The sequence below is a fragment of the Lasiodiplodia theobromae genome, assembly GCF_012971845.1.
Source record: "Lasiodiplodia theobromae strain AM2As chromosome Unknown scaffold_24, whole genome shotgun sequence".
Classification (NCBI taxonomy): Eukaryota; Fungi; Ascomycota; class Dothideomycetes; order Botryosphaeriales; family Botryosphaeriaceae; genus Lasiodiplodia; species Lasiodiplodia theobromae.
Genome location: NW_023336449.1, coordinates 594578 through 615658, shown reverse-complemented (window position 1 = coordinate 615658; position 21081 = coordinate 594578). Strand labels below are relative to the sequence as shown.

The 21081-nt window shown below is 54.2% G+C and overlaps 4 protein-coding genes across 4 annotated transcripts; 3 read left to right on the top strand and 1 right to left on the bottom strand.

Moving 5' to 3' along the window:
* Positions 1-147: 147 nt before the first annotated feature.
* On the top strand, positions 148-8059 carry LTHEOB_7944 (Cell morphogenesis protein; the record flags this gene model as incomplete). Its single annotated transcript, XM_035517366.1, has 7 exons — positions 148-159; positions 260-898; positions 948-1178; positions 1229-5480; positions 5532-5566; positions 5615-6061; positions 6125-8059. The coding sequence occupies 7 exons, from the start codon at positions 148-150 to the stop codon at positions 8057-8059; spliced, it is 7551 nt and encodes a 2516-aa protein (XP_035370963.1).
* Positions 8060-8952: 893 nt separating this feature from the next.
* On the top strand, positions 8953-9870 carry LTHEOB_7943 (Copi associated protein; the record flags this gene model as incomplete). Its single annotated transcript, XM_035517365.1, has 4 exons — positions 8953-8972; positions 9161-9232; positions 9490-9617; positions 9698-9870. 4 exons carry the CDS (start codon positions 8953-8955, stop codon positions 9868-9870), a joined length of 393 nt encoding a protein of 130 aa, XP_035370962.1.
* A 4058-nt stretch (positions 9871-13928) lies between these two features.
* On the top strand, positions 13929-16413 carry LTHEOB_7942 (Transcription factor; the record flags this gene model as incomplete). The annotated part of the gene is made up of 2 exons (XM_035517364.1): positions 13929-14902; positions 15072-16413. The coding sequence occupies 2 exons, from the start codon at positions 13929-13931 to the stop codon at positions 16411-16413; spliced, it is 2316 nt and encodes a 771-aa protein (XP_035370961.1).
* Positions 16414-18120: 1707 nt separating this feature from the next.
* On the bottom strand, positions 18121-20172 carry LTHEOB_7941 (Spindle pole body-associated protein sad1; the record flags this gene model as incomplete). Its single annotated transcript, XM_035517363.1, has 1 exon — positions 18121-20172. The coding sequence occupies one exon, from the start codon at positions 20170-20172 to the stop codon at positions 18121-18123; it is 2052 nt and encodes a 683-aa protein (XP_035370960.1).
* Between the last annotated feature and the right edge of the window lie 909 nt (positions 20173-21081).

Below are 21081 nucleotides of genomic sequence, written 5' to 3'. Positions count from 1 at the left end.
GCCCTATCCGCCAGCCGCCCATGGCCACCGCGTAGAGCGCCGTCTCTGCATTTCCAGGCGGGATGGGTGAGTAGAGTGCCCCTCAGTGCCCCGGGGCTTCCGCAGGCGAAAGTGCTTCCGCATCAGGACGCGTGCACGCCGCGCCTCATGCCCGCCCTTGTCCGCCACAGATGCGCCTCGTTCTTCGTGTTTCTGCTGTCTACTCGCGCAGCCTGCTGATCACGCCCGTGTCGTTCCAGCTCTCCCCCCTCTGTCACAGGCACGACAGCATGTGGGCAATCCGTTGCACCACCATTCCGACTTTCCCGCACCGTCTTCTGCCCCCTCCGCTCCCTCTCGCGAACCATCGGTGACACGAGGCCGCGCGCCCACGGTGAGCAGTCAGCGCGGCCGCTCCTCCCGCTCGCAAACGCCCGTCGTGGCCATCTCCCGAGAGCGCCCCAGCCCGGACGCGGGCGTGGAAAGGAAGCTGGAGAGGAAGCCATCGCAGTCGTACGGTCACCATCGCAATACTTCCATCGTCCATGGAATACAACATTCGAGGAATACGAGCTTCGTTAACTCGCCAGCCACCAGTCCTCTCAGTCCGCAAATAATCGCCGCCGCCGGTGGCTCGAATGGCCTCGATGGCCCCTTCATGATGCCGCAGGACGAGCTCGCAGAACTCCCCGCCAGCATTTCGCCGTCTGGTTCGAACGGCGGTGCGAGATATGGCACCGGCCCGCCCTCTGTAAGCGGTGACTACCGCGGCTACAATGAGCAGCAATACCGCGGGGAACCCAGGCGCCTCGATCGCACGGACAGCCTCCGAATCAAGCAACCGCATGTGCGCTCGCAGTCACGGCACCATCATGGCCGCACTGTGGGCGAGCTGGCCCTGCACCACCTGTTCAACGCGGTACGTGCAAACCGTGCGTGGTGCCTGACTTTGCTGACGCTCCGGATAGTTTGTTGGACAGGCGGACCAGAAGATAAATCAATGCGTCACTGACGTGCAGGGTGCAGAACCACGAGTCGAGTCCATCTGCGGCCCCGGTGTCGACCCCGCCTTCGATCAATTGATATCCGCTCTTGGGCACATAGCGCGCGAAAAACCGAAGCCTTTGATAGATACGTTGATGTTCTGGCGTAAAGCGAAGAGCGAGAAGGCCAGCGACAAGAAGAAGGAATTCGATCAGGTAGGGTCATCCAGTGACCGGACGTGTATATTGTCTGACCTGTTGGCTAGATGAGGGGAGCAGTGATGCCACCAGGTGACCTCACCCAACGACGACCAGGAGATCCTCAGGCATATACGAACCTGCATGCCCCCACGCACGCTACGCTAGCCCTGCAACGGGAGGTCTTGGAGGCTGAGCGCAAATCGACCGTCTCAATATATCTCCTCTGCCGAGTCTTAATGGAGATCATCGGCCAGAGCAGCTTGGCGCATGTGACAGAGGAGATGGCGGAACGGCTTGAGGACATCATCTACTCCCAGCTAAAGCAGGCTGACCCCGAAACTCTGGACGAGTCGCCTCTTCGGAACGCCAACTGGTCAATCTTTGGTAGACTCCTCGGAGTTATGAGCGACATGAACTTCGACAGCGTGGCGGGAAGATTCATTGCTGACCTCAAGGAAATGCAGAAGCACCTCAGCGTCAAAGGGATCCACAACAGGGCCATCGAGGGGAAAGCTGTGCTAATTGTGCGGGGAATGAAGTCCTTGAAGCTCAAATACAGCCCAGAAGACGGTTGGGCTCGCTCCTGCGACCTGATGCAGAACCTTGCCGAGCTTTTTGCCGATGTCCACGGACAGCCCGTCAAGTACGCTTACTGCAACCTTTTCGAAGAGCTTCTGCTGCCGATTGCAGCAAATGCTACATCTGAAGTCAACCTCCCGAAGTGGAAGCGCTTCCTTGATACCATCAAGCCCAGAATTTCACAAATGTTGAGCAAGCCAAAGCATTGGCAGATCGCCTTCCCTCTCATGACGGTTTTGACATGTGTATCGCCTCATGATGCCTTTGCATCCCAATGGATGAGCCTGATCACTCCGCTAGGACCCAAGCTCAAGGAACGCACTACCCGGCCGTATGCTCTTCGGAACATATGTCGACTGGTCTGGATTTACCTGTATAGGGTCTCCGACGCCCATGGAATCACGGCCAGGCGATTGGAAGAGATCATCCGATTGGTTTTCCAACCTGGAAGGAGGTCATACCTGTCCACTGAGTCCACCATCGCTGAGCCCCTCATTCAGCTCATCCGGATCATCGGCTTCAAGTACCAGGACCTTTGTTTCAAGAACATCATATTCCCCTTGATGAACTCTGACCAGTTTGGAAGCGGCAAGGATCTGAAAGTGGAGAGTCTCGAGCCAGAAAGGATGGTTATAGGAATCAGGGCCTTCCTTGCCGTGATGGCAGACTTGGAAAAGGGCGAGCAGCCTCCATTCCCCATCTCCTTCGTAAATGACGACCTGCTGTATCCTCTCGATGCGCCTCTGCAACCTGTCAGCCCTCGGCCCCCGACAAGTACCCGAACGAAAGCAGTAACAATCAAAGAGGAACGGCTATCCAGGCCTGTGGTTGTCACGGATTTTCCGGAGATCGCCAAAGAGTACTACAACAAATTTTGCAAGATCCTTGGCGAGATCACGATCATCTGTGACAATGCGTTTGGAGGCCAAGCGGTCCTCGATGAGAAGTTTTCTACACCAACTCCTAAGACACCAATGGCCGAGGCCTTCAGCTTTGGAAGGAGGGACGATCACCTTGCCCCGACGGATGCGCGACAGGGTTTCTATGACCTTCTCCACGTTGCAGTCCAAGCTCTTCCCAGGTGTCTCTCACCGCACATCAACTTCAATCACTTGATCAACCTTCTTTGTACGGGGACTGCCCATGTCCAAAGTAGCATAGCAGCCTCGTCGGCACAGTCCTTAAAATCCATCGCACGACAATCCCATGCACAGCAAGTAACCATTGGGTTTGCGAGATTCATCTTCAATTTCGAGGATCGTTACGCCACCATGTCCGATGGAGGGATGCTTGGCGCTGGGCATATTGAGAGCACACTGAGGCTCTATGTGGAACTGCTTCAAATATGGATTGATGAGATCAAGCATAGAACTCAAAAGGCTTCGGGCGATCCGGAAGGCGATAAGTCAGACAACCGTGGCGCACAACTTGGCCTCACCGGAGTCGACGCGTATGTGGATGAGATCGAATCGCACGGGCTGTTCTTTCTCTGCTCGCCATCTCGAAGAGTCCGGACTTTTGCGGTGACTGTGCTTCGACTTGTAACCGAATTTGATACAGCTCTGGGTAGGGAAAGCAGCCGGGTCATTCGCATCTTAGAAGGGAGCCCTCAGGTCGTCATGGACGTCAACGATGAAAAGCTCTCGGTAGCCGAGAGAAGCCGACTGCAGCGAGGAATGCGAAAGAGCAATCTGCACAGTACTTTGGTGGAGCTCTGCAGCAGCGATGCACCGTACGACTCGACACTTTGGTTCAAGATGTTCCCGAACCTCATCAAGATCGCTTTCGAGATTTGCCCATTCGCGATTGCCCACACCAGGAACAATGTTTGTGGACGGTTGTTTCAGATGCAGCACACTATTGAAGTGCTCGCACAAGCACCACGCCCGTCTCCATATCCCTCATACGAAATGGCCGCCAACAAGGGGCGCATGGTCACTTCTCCGGAGATGAGCATAGAGCAGTGGAAACTCTATCTCATTTTCGCCTGTACCACGCTGACCACCGCCAGAGCCCAACAAGCTACGTCTCAACAAACATCATCACATTCGAGAAAGGGCTCCAAATCGTCGCAAAAGGCCTCTCCAGCCAACAGAGTTTATTCAGCAGATGTACTCTTCGAACGCGTTGCAGCACTTCTCCAAGCACCAAACCCTGCAGTTCGTGAAGCAGCTGTCATTGGACTAGGCTCTATCAACCAGAACATTTACAGAACTCTTCTGGAGTCTTTGCAACCTTTGGTCGGGAAGTGCAACGATGATGCAAAGTCACGGCTCGCCACCCAGATGATGCAAACAACGATGCACCAGCGTACAGTGTCTACTCCTCGACGGGATCGAACTGTGGATTTCCTCAGGACCGAGATCACAAACGTGTACAAGCTGACCTCCCATTTCCTGGAGGCACCAGAGATTTACGGAGATGACTGGATTCTTAACAACCTTGTCACTTTCACGAAGGACCTTCGTCTGTTCCTTAATGATCAAGAAGTTCAGAATGAGTGGAGCTACAGCAAGCTAAGGACACATTACTGTGGCGTCATGGAGGCCCTGTTCGAAGGAATCAACAGGACGAAAGATCCCATCCGGTGGATGCCATTCCAAGCTCGAAAGGCTGCTTTCGCTCTCATGGAAGATTGGTGCGGGTATTCTCCCAATCAAAATCAGATTCGACAAAGAGAAGACTCTATGCGCCGCTCTGTGCTCGAGCGTGAATCGGATCCGGGCAACAAAACATACGCTACCGCTTCCATGGAAATCGAAAAGAAGGAGTTGCGCACCGCAGCTTTGAGCGCCATGGCAACACTATGCGCAGGGCCCATCAGGATTCAAACAGAAAGTGGTGTCAATCTCCAGTTCGATGTGAGACGATTGATCACTTGGATTGACTCCATCTTTGATACCCTCAGCGACAAGTCTCACAGCATTGGCCGTCGTGCTCTCCGGAACTTGATCTTACACAACAAAGATCATCCATACCTTCTTGAGCGTTCAATCGAGATGTGCTACCTGTGCAAGAGTTCAAAAGCACTTGAGAGTTATTTTGAAGTCGTCACCCAGGTGATGACTGAGCGGGAGGACTACGTACTCCCATTCTTCAAAGTCCTCGCAGCGGGGCTCTACGCACTGGGAAATGAGAGTAACCAGATTCGGATGAAGTCTGCCCGCATTCTGCGAATTCTTGAGGAACGTCTGCACAAGAACTCCAAACTCCAGGATCTGGACATCAGTATTTCCGACAAAACCATCGCCGTCTACAAAGCAGCACAGTTTGAAATGTCTCGGAGGCTTGCCAAACAACATTCGGAGCTTGCCTTCTTCGTTTTCTCCGAATTTTCGTATTACTTCAATCAACTCAAGCCGGACCAGCAGCGGAATTTGGTGGCGGCAATGCTACCTTGGGTTCAGATCATCGAGCTCCAAGTTGACCCGAATGGAGGTCCAACCGCGAATTCGTGGATGCTCCTGGTGAACCTTTTGGAAATCACTATCAAGAACGGGACCATACTTCACAACGAGATCCAGGCCTTGTGGCAGGCATTAGCAAACGGCCCGCATGCTGGAAACGTGCAACTGGTTCTCGACTTCATCATCTCTCTGTGCTCAGACAAACGAGAGCAGAACTTCGTGGACTATGCCAAGCAAATAGTTGTTTACCTGTCCAATACTTTGGCTGGATCGAAAGTCGTGGAGTTCCTCCTCTTGAAGATCACACCAAGATCCATGGCTCCAGAGAAACGTGAGCCCATCCAGGTTCCATCCGATTGTGCCCTTTTCCCATATGTCGCAGACCTTACGACAATTTTGGCTGCCGGCAGTAAGCAGGTAAGTTTCCAGTTGATCACAAAGAAAATTGTGTACTGACGCCTTTAGTCTGGATTCTCGATGGGTCAGTTGTGTCTCATCCTTCTGGTGGACCTCATGGTGTCGCCTCTTGCCCTGAACAAAGAAAATGTACCCTTGTTGCTCCAGGCTGTTTTGGTCTTGTGGGATCATTACACACCCGTCGTGCAGGACCAGGCGCGGGAAATGCTGGTGCATCTTATACACGAGCTCGTCATCTCCAAGATCGACGTTGGGAATACGACACCCGACAAAGAGTACATTGAAGACTTCATCGAATCGATCAGACAACATAACCCCAAGGTTGTCTGGTCATACGATGATGCCAACGGAAAGGTCGAAGATGAGTCAGACTCCCGAGTTCCGGAAGCGATGCACAACGTTGCAACGGAGGTGGTGAAGATCTTTTCTATTACCTACCCCGGAATTCGCGAGGAATGGGGTAAGACAACGCTCAGCTGGGCCACCAACTGTCCTGTACGACATCTTGCTTGCCGATCATTCCAGCTTTTCCGTTGCATTCTGAGCTCGCTCGACCAGAACATGCTAGGAGACATGTTAGCACGACTTTCAAACACGATCTCGGACGAAGATGACGAAATTATCACCTTCTCCATGGAGATTCTTACGACTTTGAAGACGGTGATTGAGGCTCTGGCCAACAACGATCTTATCCAGTACCCGCAACTCTTCTGGACGGCGTGTGCGTGCTTACAGACCGTTCACGAAGCGGAATTTCTCGAGAGCTTGGCAATACTGGACAAACTCCTCGACAAATTGGACCTCGGAGACCCTGCTGTGTTGAAGCTGCTCCGAGAAAGCTATCCCTCCCAGTGGGACGGCACATTTGACGGCCTCGCGGAGCTCGTGTACAAGGGAATCAAATCCAGCACTTGTTACGACCGAACGCTGAAGATCCTTGAAAAACTGGCTGCTCTTCCTCCAAGCGACTTGATTGGTTCCGATGACGTCCTTCTCTTTACGATTCTCGCCAACCTTCCACGCTATCTCCGCCTCTTCGAGAAGGAGGGCAGGGACACCTTGGTGTTGGCATCGGCAGACAACATTGCCAACATTGCGGAATGCAAAGGTTACAATGATGTCTCCGATGCACTGCGATCTCTTGCAGTGATGAGATACCGCACAGACAAGGACTTCCTCACTCAGATCGTAGCCGCCATCCGAGAGGCTTTCTTCCCTGACCACGATTTTAAGACACTGGTGTTCTTGATGGGCCTGCTACTCAACAAGCATGCATGGGTCAAGGTCAGAACTATGCAGTTGTTGTGTTTCATCATTCCAGACGTCGATATGAAGAAACCAGAGGTGACTTCGAAGGGCTCCGATCTCATATCACCATTGCTCCGGCTGTTGCAGACCGAATTCTGCCTGCAGGCGCTCCAGGTCCTGGACAATGTTCTCACCATACCTTTGACTGGAGCATCAACGCCCTTGGATCGACACCATCTCCGGATGAGCATGGCTGGCTCGCACTCAAGCAAAGCGTTCCGGAAGGAATACGAGCGCACTCAGAGCCTGTACGGCATTCCAGAAGAGACTGGGTGGTCTATTCCTATGCCGGCTGTACATTCTGTCCTGACCCGACACAATGTACATGCTGTCTTCTACTCGACAGTAGCGAACGAGGCTGCGACGGCCGAAGTCTCAACGCCCAAAATTGAGTTCAGAGCAGAAGAATATCCGCCTTCATTTTCTGGGGGCTACTTCCCTGCTGATGACAGGACGGCCACCATGACCTCAGATGCTACACGGAACGATGGGCACATTGGCGACTTGGTCATGACCTTGGACAGTCTGGATGATTTCTTCGAGGAGGAAGACACAATCATGGACTTCAATGGTGAAGGTCACATGCCGTCGAGCCCGGGCACGAGTCGCTTCCAGAATGGTGGCCTTCAAGTTCGAGAGCATCTCTACGATCAGCAGACGGCGCCGCTTCTGCATAAATCTCTCACTCGCAATGCAAGCGTCAGCTCGTTCCAAACAGGATTTGCGGACATGAAGGTCACGCCAACTCGCGATCCGGGAGTCATGACGCCCACTGCATTCACGTCGCCTCAGGCTCCGAACCTACCAGTGCCTCGGCCAGGCATGCATTCGCGTTCAGTGACGTCGCCAGCTCTCAGTCAACAGCGCACGCCGCCTGGACCTGGGCCTGGGCCTGGGCCAGTGATTGATGAGTACGACGAGACGTTATCGGATGACGATCTTACCCTTGGCCGCGCACCGAGTGCCAGCGACTACAGATCTAACCATTCATTCGACCACCATGCGAGAGGCCCGTTCGCAAACACACGTGCTGGCATCCGTTCACACATGCGGCGTTTGACGGGTGGCGGCGAAAGAGACAAGGAAAAGTCGCGAGACGCGATGCGGACAGCGCTTCAGAGGAGCCCGCAGGTCCCCAAGGTGCCTGATGTCTACCTCCATAACCCCAAGTCAGCGGATCCTTGATTTGATGTCTTGTTTTCCTTTTCTCTCTCGGGTTCATTCATCTCCCTGTTTTTGTTCAGCGCGGAGCGGAGCGGTGGTTTCAGACTTTCAGACCGGTGCATTTTCTTCTTCTCGAGCTTTGGTTCTTTATTTCCTTTTTCGGTCCTGCCACGATCACGATCGTGTTTGTTTCTATTACTGCAAGTGTGAGTGTAATGCTGGCATAGAGATGACGTAGCATCAGTTTGGCGTTTTGATCTGTTCTCCTTTTAGCAAGTTATACCACATTCGCTTTCTCACATTGGTTTTTCGGAGCTGGAGACGGGCGTACATATACGGGATGCCAGAATAGTAGTGTCTTCTGGGGATATTGATGCGGCCTAATGGGGGACAAAATCTGGCTTTGGGCATTGGTGTAAGTACATGATCCGGGAGGTATCTGTGGCTCGGCGATGGTGGCTGGGAAGGGAATGGAGTTCAGACGGAACGGTGCAAGCCGACCATCACACAAGCTGCCACTTTTTTAATTGAGAGGTGGGAAGAGATGCATACGTTTCCTCGCAGATCTCATTTTGTATATGCAGGGATGCAAAGCAGCGATGCATGTTGTTGCTTGATGTGATTGCCCGGGGCTTGGGCACGCGCCGTGCAAAGTAGCGGCAACTACTTTGGCGTAGGAAGGAGCCGGCGGGCTGGCTCGGGCGTGTCGCAAGCTCATGACGCACGGCCCCTTGGCCGGCTGGCTTTCCGCAGCAAAGCCACTCTGGAGAGAGAGCACAGAGCTTGCCTTTCCCTCGCGGACCGCAGCGCAGCACCGACATCACCTCAACCTTCTTCAGTGCGCGCCGCAACCAACACCAGATCATCGATCCCACCATCTTCCGCATCCCCACCGCAAACATCCTACGCCCATCATGGACTTCTCCGACATCTTGTAAGCTTGTCCTCACTCCCAGCCCGCTCCCTCTAATGCGCATCTACACGCGCGCTCGTGCGAGCAGAGCTCTACGTAGCTCCAGGCAGCCGCGAGTAGGTGCTGGCCGCGGCGCATTACACCATGACCCGCTTTCTGCGCTCGCTTCTCTCGAGGTATCCGTGCTAATAAGATGATGACGAACATAGTCGCATGGTCAACCTTGCCGTTGGCGTCTTCATGGTGCTCGGCGGCATCGCGCAGTTCTTCCCCATCGGCCTGTAAGACGCAATTCTCTCCCAGCCCTTACTCTCTCCTACCCTTCCTATGCCCGCACCCGAGCTGTGCACACGCGCGGCTGGGAAAGCTCGAACAAGTCCTGCGGGGCACGCGGGAAGGATGGTCTGTATAGATGCGAGGTTCTGTCCCGAAGGTGCTGCGCGGGCGGCGGCGGCAGCAGCAAGCCGCCTGTGCAACATCTGTGGACTCGGGGAATCAAGATGCAGTTTGCTGATGTACGATTCGATACCGTCTGCAGGAAGGAGGTCATCATTGGCGTCTACCTAATCCTCTTCGGCGCCGCGACCGCCGGTCTCGAATTCCAGATCCCGCCGCCTGTGGCCAAATATGCGTCCTTCATGTTCTCGTTCCTGGGACGTGGTGTCTGTAAGTCCTGCTATTTTCCTTATTTTTGTTATTTGTACGGAGGAGTGGTTCCGGGAGGCTGACCAGTTGGGGTGCGCCAGTCTACGTCTTCGTCGGTACCGTCATCCTCGCCGACCGCTGGTTCCAGTACGTCCCCGGCACCATCATCGGCATCGTCGGTGTCGGCTACATCGTTCTCGAGTACATTCCGTCAATCGAGCCCCCGGCGAACATGCGCGACGCCGACGCCGGTTGGGGCGCCGAACAGGTCTAAACAGATCTAATTCTATACAACGCATTCATATGTGATCCGGACAACCGTATTATAAAGGCGGTGGGAAGAACACGCTGCGAGTAGGCAGCGGTCTTCGTCTGCACTGCACATCCGAGTTTCCTTCCGTGCTTGTGCGAATCTTGGGCGGAGCGGCAGTAGGCGTTTGGCGGTCCGGGGGAAGAAAGAACAGATCCCGCGATCCGTTGATGACAAGAGACAGAATATGCGTGGGACTGTCGGCGGGATAGATTAAATTAAGCACGTTTGGATGTTTTGCGAGGGTATGAAGGCAAAGCCGTTACAATGCCTGTACATCATGTCACAATTTTTCTATTTCGATTTACACTTTTCCATTTCTACAATGGGTTCTTGCACGTTGCGGAGTTGGAGTGGAGAATGGAAGATTGGGCGAGAAGGTCAAAGTGTTCCATGTTGTTACCTTTCATGCAAGACTGACTTTCAAGTTATGATCATGACAACGGTGGCTGAGGCGTTTTCCAATCTATAGTTCATGGATACCACGGCGCTATTCCAAGTCCGTCATGCAAATCCTAGCTAAATTATATGGACGAGATAGCCCACTTCGCACCTCGGCCTTAACTTCTCAACCGCCTGGCCCTTTTCAACTTAAACTCTACCGAAACTTGAACTGACATGACAAAGTGTAGACGTGGAAGTCTAGCTTTGATCATTTACACCAACGAAACAAGCTAACGACGGTTGATGTTGAAACTAGACGTCGATTACCTCGGGTTATAGGCGGTGCCACGGACATTCATATTAACTGACCATACCAGAATAACCTCTCAATTGGCCCTGTTAAAATACCTCGCTTGCCCTCAGGAGGGCCATGTAGCGGTGTGACTCTGAGATGGCTGAAGATGGACCTCTTGCTATTTCCTCAAGCACTCTCGGACCGGACCAGGGGGGTTTCAAAGGCCTCGAGGCAACACGATAATCTCGTAAATAAACATTCAATGCACTTGAAGATCTGAAACCAAGAGTCCGGTATGGGTAATCGGTACTGGTGCAGAAGAACCTTGGTGTATGCTTGGCTTTCTCGTGCTCAGCCCTCTCCTCTTCGCTCGGGAACTCTTGGTAGTGGGTAGCGCAATTTGACACCCGAAATTTCAATGCAGTCAAGCGATAGATTTCTTTGAATGTAGTAGGGATGTCATCTGGCAGGCCTGGGTAGTAGTGACTCACAAATATAATACTGCACGAGATGGCTTATTACGGTTGGATCATGGGCCAGTTGAAATTCTCGGGGTTCTAAAAACACTAACCATTAACCCCTTGATGATTGCGACGGGGAGAGTCTTCTTACTTAATCCATCTCGATACTCGACGGGATCCAGCGAACGTTGGAATGTGACTGTTTGCCCAAAGAAATGTGCGGATCAGTTCAGAAATTGTAACCGGTTCTCGTGTGAGATGGCGTCTTCCGAGAGGGGTTTAGGAACGGGTTCAGTTCGAGCACATCGTAAGAGTTGTTCATGCTTCTCCGAGAACAGGTCCAGCAGATTGACTAGTTGCACCGTGGACATGTTAGGGGAGTCCAGGGCTTAGAATTTGCACCAAGCAAAGAAGATGCTCAAGCCAGTATCTGTGGGCGTATGGGTAGAGGTTCTAATATAGATAATAGAAGACGCTTCAGGGATCGTCTTATAAAGAATGTCCATAGCCGTGATAATAGTTGCAATGTAGGCCAGGCTGATATCAAAATAAGCTGTCTTAGGAGCCAAGAAGAAAGAGCACTCAGGACTCTGGAGAAATCTGTCCCTTTGTTAGCTCTGTGCTGTTTGAAGAAAGGTATAAGACTCATTCTTAAAGGGAGAAGTACACGAGGGCAACGACGTCGTTTAGGTTACTTCAATCAAAAGCTTGCAAATATCTAGAACCTCTACTAAGAATTTTATAGACTAATTAATTATCGTATTCCCCTAACACAGAGAAATTTCATCCAAGAGCTCGGACTTCTTCAATCGCCTTCGCGAGAAGATAACATACTCGAATATCCGATCTGCCTGGCTCAGATTACGTCTAAGAAGCCTTATCCTCATCGCATTCAAGATATAGGCATATCTGCAAGATAGTAATATATATATAATTAGGCAAGAGGTATTTTAAGAATAGTACATTAAGCTAGTAGAACGACAGTTTCGTGGAGGCCCTGTAGACTTTATGTAGAAGCCAGGCCGGCAAATACAAGGTGTAAGTATAAGAGCATTTTTTTGGCGTTCGTCAGCTCGGGATGAATAAGCATTTTGAGAAGAGATAGACACCATTCCATTTGCTTGCTGAACAAGCTTGTTCTTGATTTCAAGGGTGAGGCTCGAGTCTTGAAGTGGCTTTAAAAGCATGTCATGTCATTGAGCTCGCGAACAGAAAAAGCTTTAATGGTTTCAATGACGAATTTTCCTCCCGAGTGAGATTGTGTTCTTTTAAGTGAAGTGCTTGGATACTATCGGCCAATCTCGGCTAGAGAACAGGGCGTTGCAATAGGTACTCGAAGAACAGTCTTTCACAGTTGTCATGATCTTGCAGGTCGCTTTCTCTTGGTATTCAGGCGGGAGCTCATCAACACCGTCCAGGACAATCCTCAGTGATACCAACGAAGATAAGAGGCCCGGTATGAGACGGCGGAGATTCCGTAGAGATGGTGGCCTTGCTTTGCCTACAAGCTCGTCTTATATAAGCAGCTAGGTCGGATCTTATGCTTAGTACCTGTGCTACCATATGCTTCAATATCTGGAGGCGACTCTTTGCTGTCCAGTTACTGCAGAAAAAGTAGAGAGAATCATTCTTCCCCGTAGTTCTTGAACCAGATAAGCGCAATGATACTTTTTCCTACAAGGAAACACCGGTTGTGGTAACTCTCCACCATGTGCCGACGATGCAGTTCATTATGAAAGGCTCCTTTGAAGAGGTAAATATGATAGGTGATTTACTGATGTGAGAATAGCACGTCGTGCATGTGCAGAAGCGAAGGTAACAACTGGCGAATCTTCTGTTTTCAAATGGAGAAGCAGATGATGGTTAGCGTGCGTCGTCTTCCCGATACATACCTAGCTCGTGCATATGCCGCGCTGACAGCCTCAAAGCACCTGCGCTCTTTACTTGGTTGACTCAGCCAGCTCTCTCGATGATGGCAACTGCAGTAACTGATGGCTGTCGTAGATACATAGGAGTAGAAGATCAGGACGGCGGACGATGAGGGGCAGTCTGATTCGGTTAAGGAGAGCGCACGACTCGCCGGAGACAGGTTTGCGCGCATCCTGATTTCATTGTGTGCTACGAAGATATAGTGTGTTGCAGCGGACCAATGGCAGCGAGGCAGCGGTTCCGGTCTTGGCGCACGTTTCCCGTTCTTGGCGTCCTCAGCCCTATCCTGCCTCGCTTAGTCGGCCCGCACGGCAGCATAATGCAGCCTGTGATTGGCCGATGGCGTTTCCATGACGTGGATGAAAAGGAAGGCCGGTGAACCAGCTTTGAGCAGGCTTCTGCGCGCGGGAAAGCTGGCGGGACGGGCGCGGCGGGGAGGGAGGGAGATTGGTGGTGAGTGGTGGTCTGAGATGGGCGGAGCACAGCCCAACCTGTGGCTGAACAGCGAGCAGCACCAAGGGCCCGGGACCCTGAGCAGCTGAGGCATGCAGCAGCGGTGGCGGCGGTCTGCCTGCTGCGCGCCCCCAACACAGGCGATCGTTGGCCGATTGAGGCCCTGACAAGCTCGTCGTGACGCAGGCGAAGCTCACTTTTGGCGGCTGGGCTTCCGGGGGCTGGTGGCGCCAACTGAAACCTGATGACGACCTCCACCGATCGCCGCCGGCTTGGCGCATCCCTTCTCCCGCCCACGCTCCAAACACCGCTCGCCATTCGCTCATTACCAACCCGCGCCACACCTTGCTTTGCTCTGCTCGAGTCTCTCCCTCCTCCCCCTCCCTCCCTCCCCCCTCTGAGATACCCCGGGCGCTCAGGTTCGCCCCGTCCTTCAGGATACCCTTTGTTGTTTTGCGCGTAATTGACCTTAATTCCTACCCCTCCGCGACACTGCGACCATGTCCGCCGAGCATGACACCGCCACCGGCGCCGCTGCCGCTGCCGCCGCCGACCAGCTGGGATTCAATCCCCCGCCCCAGCACTCCGCCGCGACCGAAGGCCATACCATTCAGGGCGGAGCATACGGTGTCGGCGAGGGGCCGCAGGTTGTGAGCACGTCGGGCGTGCTGGAGGTGCAGTGCGGCCCGCTCCTGAATTACAGGCAGATGAGCGCCGTCGCGTCGGGCAGGCCCAACTGGCACGGCAGCGTCCTTATCGTGACCACGCCTGGCCAGATTCACCCCCAGCTGCTCCTGAGAGAGATCGGCGCCGTCGACGGCTCCACCGGGCCCGCGGCCACCGATACGCGCTCATTCGACGGCTTCAAGTTGTACGAGGACCCCAAGAAGGCTTTCTGGCGCTTCCTCATCGACCTGCCCCTGCGCGACTATGAGGCGCGCTGGGAGTACGAGATTCCCAAGCTCAAGCCCGTCGGGGGAGCCACCATTGACGGTGATCCTACCAAGCGCGCATTTGCTGTGCCCTCAATTACTCAATCCATGCGCATTCTCTTCCACTCGTGCAATGGCTTCAGCGTTGGTACTGATGTTGACGCCTGGTCCGGCCCCGCCCTCTGGAACGACGTGAACCGCATTCACGCGAACAAGCCCTTCCATGTCATGATTGGTGGTGGCGACCAGATCTACAACGACGGCGTGCGTGTCGACGGCCCGCTCAAGGCCTGGACCGACATTGGCAACCCCAAGAAGCGCCAGCACTTCCCCTTCAACGAGCAGCTCCGCGCCGAGTGCGACGAGTACTACTATAATAATTACATCCGCTGGTATACCACCAGGCCGTTTGCCGACGCCAATGGCCAGATTCCCCAGCTGAACATCTGGGATGATCACGACATCATTGATGGCTTTGGTTCCTACACCGACCACTTCATGCGCTGTGCCGTCTTCCGTGGCATTGGTGGAGTGGCTCACAAGTAAGTCCTACCTCTACCCTTTTTTTTTTTTCCGGCCGATCAGGTCTCGAGCCTTCGGCAGTTTTTCTTGGTTCCCTAGTACCTGGTTTCGTTGAAACACTGCATGCAAGACACTCGACCTTTCCAATTCCGGTTTAAAATGGAATGTGGCTAACCTTGTTTTACCTAGGTACTATCTCCTGTTCCAGCACCATCTTCCTCCGCCGAAGAGCACTTTCACCACTGATGACCCCAAGACTGTTGAGCCGGGTCCGGACGGAACTCCGGCTGATCCTGTGCAGTTGAAGGACACTTTCGTTGCGGAAGAACCTGTAGAGCCGGACTCTTATATCATCGGAGCGAAGCCCGGCCCGTATGTGGAAGAGCGTAGCCGATCTATCTACTGTCAGCTCGGCGCTCGCATTGCTTTCTTGGGTATCGACGCTCGTACCGAGCGTACTCGCCATCAGGTCAATTACCCTGAAACTTATGATCTTCTGTTCAACCGCTTGTCCAAGGAGCTCTCGTCCAACCGAGAGATCAAGCATTTGGTTCTCCTTCTCGGTGTCCCCATTGCCTACCCACGTCTGCAATGGCTCGAGAACATCTTCCAGAGCCCGGTCATTGGCCCCATACGCTTCATGAATAAGCGCTTCGGCCTGGCTGGAAGCTTCTTCAACCACTTCGACGGACAAGTCGACTTGCTGGATGACCTGGATGACCACTACACCGCTCGCCACCACAAGGCTGAGCGTAAGGAGCTGATCCTGCGCTTGCAAGAGATCGCGAAGCAGAACAACGTCCGTGTTACCATCCTTGGTGGTGATGTGCACTTGGCAGCCCTCGGCCGCTTCTACAGCAACCCTGCCCTGCAGATCCCTGTTGAGCGTGATCATCGTTACATGATCAACATTGTCAGCAGCGCCATCACCAACAAGCCCCCGCCGCAGCCGGTCGCCAACCTCCTTGCGCGCCGCAACAAGATCCACCACCTCGACCACGAGACAGACGAGACGCTGCTTGAGCTCTTCGACAAGGACCCAGGCTTCAACGCTGAGGGCAAGGACGACAAGGGCGTCGGAAACAAGTCCGGAGACAAGAACCACTGCACCATGCCCTCGCGTAACTTTGCCATCATCACCGAATCGTGGACGCCGAACGGCGCGCCGTCCTTGGCCCCGCCGCCCACGGCCAATGGCACTGCAAACGGCTCCCTCGCCCCGCCCGCTCCGCCTGGAACGGCAAACGGCTCGACCCAGTCGGCCTACACGGCATCGGCTCCCAGCACCGTCATGTCCGACGGCCAGCCCGTCTCGGCGCCCCCTGACCCCAAGAAGAACCCGCGCCGCGCCCTGCACGACGGCGAGAAGGGCTGCGGTACCATACATCCGGCCGCGAGCGGCGTGGATGCGACGGGCTTGGGCGGCAGGTACGGCCTCGACATCACCTTCCGCGTCGAGATCTCGCCCAAGGATCCTGAGGGCCACACGGATGGCTATGGGTTGAGCGTGCCGGGCCTGGAGGTCGAGTAGGCTTGGAGAAGAGTTTCATGAGGTTACGGCGTAATCTGTGTGAAGATCTGTTGGATCGTGTTGGGAAATGTGTTTCGCTTCTTTGGTATTTTCACTTTCTGTGACGGGACGAGAGATGCCTTGCTTTTTCATCGTCTTTCACGGAGCTATGGGTTGTAATATCTGTACTTTTGTTTTTTGTACTCTTTCTGTCTCAAGTTGACGTTGAGGGTTGGAAGGAGGAAAGAAGAATTACCCCGCGAGTTTTCCTGAAAAGAAACTCGGCTTGATCTTTATTTGCTTTTTTTCCCTTTCACGCTTTTGTTATTTTAATGGAGGAGATGTGGACGGATGGGCGGAATAGTGAGAGGAGGGAGACATGTGTGTCGACAATGCTGGGAGGAAAGGCTGTGATGTCTGAATGGGCTGCGGTGCTGGCTTCAATCAAATACCTCTTTCATCATTGATGCAACGTGTCTTGCAAACTCCCGTCCTGTGGCTGATTGCTACTGTGATTTTGTGTCTTGTTCATTAGAGTCCCGTGTAGTGCACAAAATAGCAGAGGCTAGCGGGGGTTTCCAACCACATCCGTATTGGGACAGTTGTCTTCTGCTTTAAGGCTTTACCGTTCTTTGTATCGGTCGTCAGCTGCAGTAGGTAACTGTAAATTCACTTGAAAAATAAATTTAGACGTCACAGGAATACTACCACACGAGTTCCTCGCGCAATGCATAACTTTGACCCTTTTGCATATTTTGGGAGGAACAGCTCGAGGTCCTTTTTTTTTCTTGTTCCCTCTGAATCGAAGCCTGGAAGCGAACGACCATCGTCGGCTCCACGTGGCTCCGAACACGAGGTTCACAGCTGCCTATGGAGGAAAGGCCCAGCCGTTAGTCAAGCCATCGTCGAAGCGAATACCGGGTTTAGGCTTTGTTGGTCGTGTGACGAAGGATGGGAAGTTCCGCGCGTGAGAAAGCTGGAGCAGAGCGGGCTTTCTGCTACCGAAAACACGCTGATGGTGTTCAAGCGAGGGAACGAACGGACCATTATCTACGAAGGATCTTGCAAGAAAGCGAATGCAACGTCGTAATTGTGGGCGTTGAGGCACGCAAGTGATGCGACTGTCTGCAAAAGTGGGACGAGAGACGAGCCTAGACGTTAGAAGAGCCATGGAAATCTTCGTAGGATTCGGTCTCGGTACGAGCATGGGCTTTGAGCACCGGAAAGTCAGGAAAACCACTTTGCATTCTACAGCGGGTCTTCGAACTCCATCAACTTTATACCATGTTCCTTTGTTGAGTTTGGAATTTGGCCTATATATTTGGAACGAGTCACGGCATGGACAATCACAAAGCAGTCATAGACGTGGGTTGGTCTATTTAGGAGTGCAGGACTCTCGTAGCAATCGTAGGGCAAGAATCGTCAACTGCCCAATTTGGTAGTCGACGATGCTGTCCAGGTGGTCACGTCAGTCTCGATAGTCGAATCTCACAAGGTGCTCATGGAGTTGGTGGCATTCATGTATTCGTGCTGCTGGTGCAGCAAATAAAAAAAGCACATCGATGATGGGGCATTGCCCCTCGCTGCCCTCCCACCCCATCCGAGAACACCACGCTATGCATTTTTTATAGGCCTGAAAAAAAACAAAAAACAAAAAAGCAAAACACCCGCCTGTACATTTTTGGGGCCCCTGGGGCGAGGGACTGGAGCACTGCCTGTACCGGCCCGCTACTCCTCGAACCCGCTGAAGTTGTCGGCCGGCGTGCCGTTCATGCGCAGCCGGTACAAGCAGGTCCAGTCCCTGCCCCAGGTCCCCGTCACCCTCACCACCACCTTGTTCACCGGGCTCTGGGTGAGGAGCTCTGAGTTCAGGTTGAACGCCTGAACGTGGTTCAGGGCGTCAACCCGATACTCAAAGCTCCCCACCCGCACGAACTTCTCTCCCGGCCTGTCCTCAGGCTGCCCCAGGGCCGCCCGGACCCCCTCATCCTCCACCTCCACCCAGACCTCCATCCCCCGGGGGGCACTCCCAATGTCAAGAGTGCCATCCCGAGGGATGTGCTCAACCAGGAGAGTCTCCGGCACAATCTTGTGGGGCATGACGATCCCGATTTGTGCCTTCCCGGTCCCCGGAGACCTCGCCGCACACCAGCAGTCTGTGGGCTCCTCCCAACCGACGAGAACTGCAGCGGGCGGGAGATCTCCGGGGATCCAGGTTAGCTTTTGGAGAACTCTCCTGGTGAGACCACGTGAGGCCATGGTGGGGGAGGTGAGGTGGGGGTCAACGACGGCCCCGAGAGCTCTGGAAAAGAAGTTGACCGAGTGGAGGGCTGCCCAGGCGTTCTCCAACAGCACGGTGTTGGCCATTGTCTCCAGTTGGCCCTTCGGCAAGGTTGCGACCAGGTCCTTGAACTTCTTGTTCAGATTCTTGTTCCAAGACGACTCCATGTCAGCAACACGGTTCTGAAGAAGCTTGAATTCACTCTCCACCATGCCGATGAAGGTGTCGTTTGTGACAGGCGTGTTGTTTCCGATCGCGTTCTTGACCTTGGCGTCGACTGCATCCGACAGGTATGTGTCCAGTTGAGCCTTGTTGTGCTGCCAGAAATTGGCCCATGAAGCGGAGTCCTTGACGTCGCCGGTGGAAATGCCTTCTTTGGCCAGGTTGTCGCGAAGGGCGTGCCAGAAAGGGCCAGGGATCTCATTGCGACCGGTCTTGGGGTTGTGGGTGAGCATGACAAACTCGGGAATTTTGGCCTTCAGGTAGTCGAGATCCTTCTTCATGATTCCAATGTCGACTTGGCCTATGTTGTTGAGGTCGCCTGTGATCGGGAAAGGCTGGTAGATGGGCTCAGAGCCGGTGACGAAGCCGATGATTTGGGAGGAGCGCTCATGCATGTAGTCCGAGGCACTTGTGTTGCGGAGGATCACAGACTTGATGGTGACGTCGAAGAGAAGGAAGAAGAAGATAAGGGTGGAGAGGAAGCCGATGACCATGGCACTGATCTTGGATAGGGTCGAAATGGCCCAGGTGAGAGGAGCGAGGTAGTTGCGCACAATGCGGCGAGCAATGTCGTACCAACGCGGGCTGTAAGTGGCCCATCCAACGAAGGCAGCCTCACGGAGATCGTTCCAGCTCTTGGTGGGCGCGAAGGAGCTTTCATTGGTATCACGGGAAACCGGGCGGCCATCGTCGTTGAGTGCGGCAGGCGTGTGGCCGTCGCTGGAGACTGAACGGTCGTCATTGTTGCGGGCAGCAGACGGGCTGGGCATGCGGCTCTCGTTGGAGGCCGGGGGGTGGACGAAAGTCGAGCGGGGCGAGGCAGCGCGGATAGAGCTAGGCGCCTTGGAAGCAGTGGAAGTCTCGTGCGCCTCGGGGATGGTAGGAGGAACCCTGACATTGTTGTTGTTGTTGTCGTCCTCAGTGAGCGTGCGAGGGGCAGAGGCACGGCTTCCAGCACGGCTTCCAGCACGGCTTCCAGCACGGCTTCCATCACGGCTTCCTTCACGGCTCTTCTTGAATGAGACTGCAAAGCCCTGGCGAGCGGTGGGCGCCTCGATCATCTCGGGCTGCGCGGACGAGCGATCATCGGATCCAGTAGCGCCATAAGCATTGGAGGTAGCGGGGCGCGTGGTAGTAAGTCGGCCAACCTGACCGGCGTTGGGGGGAGCCTTCGAGGCACGATCGATGCGACGACCGCCAGCATCAGAACCAGCATCGGAGCCAGCAGCGCTTGGCGTGCGCGAGGCGATGCGACTTGAGCGGCGTGGAGTTGCCATTTCGGAGGGAACAACCGATGAGGCGCGAGAGCCTATAAGACAGTCAGAGAAATTCGAGGGGACGAAACCGAAGATGGCGAGGGACTGACGAGTTGTAGCAGGCATGATGATAGACAACTCGTCAAACTGATGTAGAGGTGCAAGAGCGGGGGTTGATATTGAATTTGAGGAAGGAGGTCGAGCAAGCTTGAAAAGGTCGAAATGCGCCAGGCAGTTCGGAGGCTCGACTGATGATGCTGAGGAAAGGAAGGAAAGGAGGTGGAGCTTAGGATACGACGAAGTTTTGAGCAAGCCGAACCCCGCTTGAGCCACACAATAGCAATTGTTGTGAATAGCAGCGTGGTGAATGGGGACAATAGGAGAAGGACCTACACGGTGAAGGCCGGGCCGCAAGATTTACCAAGCAGGGTGGTTCGAAAGTCGGGGGCTGGCACGGCTGCCAAAAGAGGCAACAGCGCGGCGGCAGGCGCGATGCAGAGGTAAGTGAGGCGCTACGGCAGTCACGGCGACGGCGGAAGCAACAATGGACCAAATATACAACAGCTTCCTTGACATGTCCAGCGAACAAAGGACCTCAATAAAGGCAGCATCGTCCAGACATAGGACAGCACAGGGTGCAGCAGAGCAGTGGCCGCTTGCGGACGCGATGCAAGCTCGGACGGCAGACCAGCGGGCGTTGGCGGGCGCAGGCAGGCGGCAGATGCGCGATCGTGTTTTGGTGTTGCGACGCGTCGAAGACTGCGCGCGCCCAGATGTCCCGAGGATCGCGCGCGCGTGCGCGCCACACGGCCGGGGCTGGCGGCGCTGACGCCACCGCGGCTCGCTTGCCTTGAAGCTCTGGGCAGCGTCCGACGACGCACGGGGCGCCTGGAGACTGGTATTAGGATCCACAGCCTGTGCAGGTGGGTT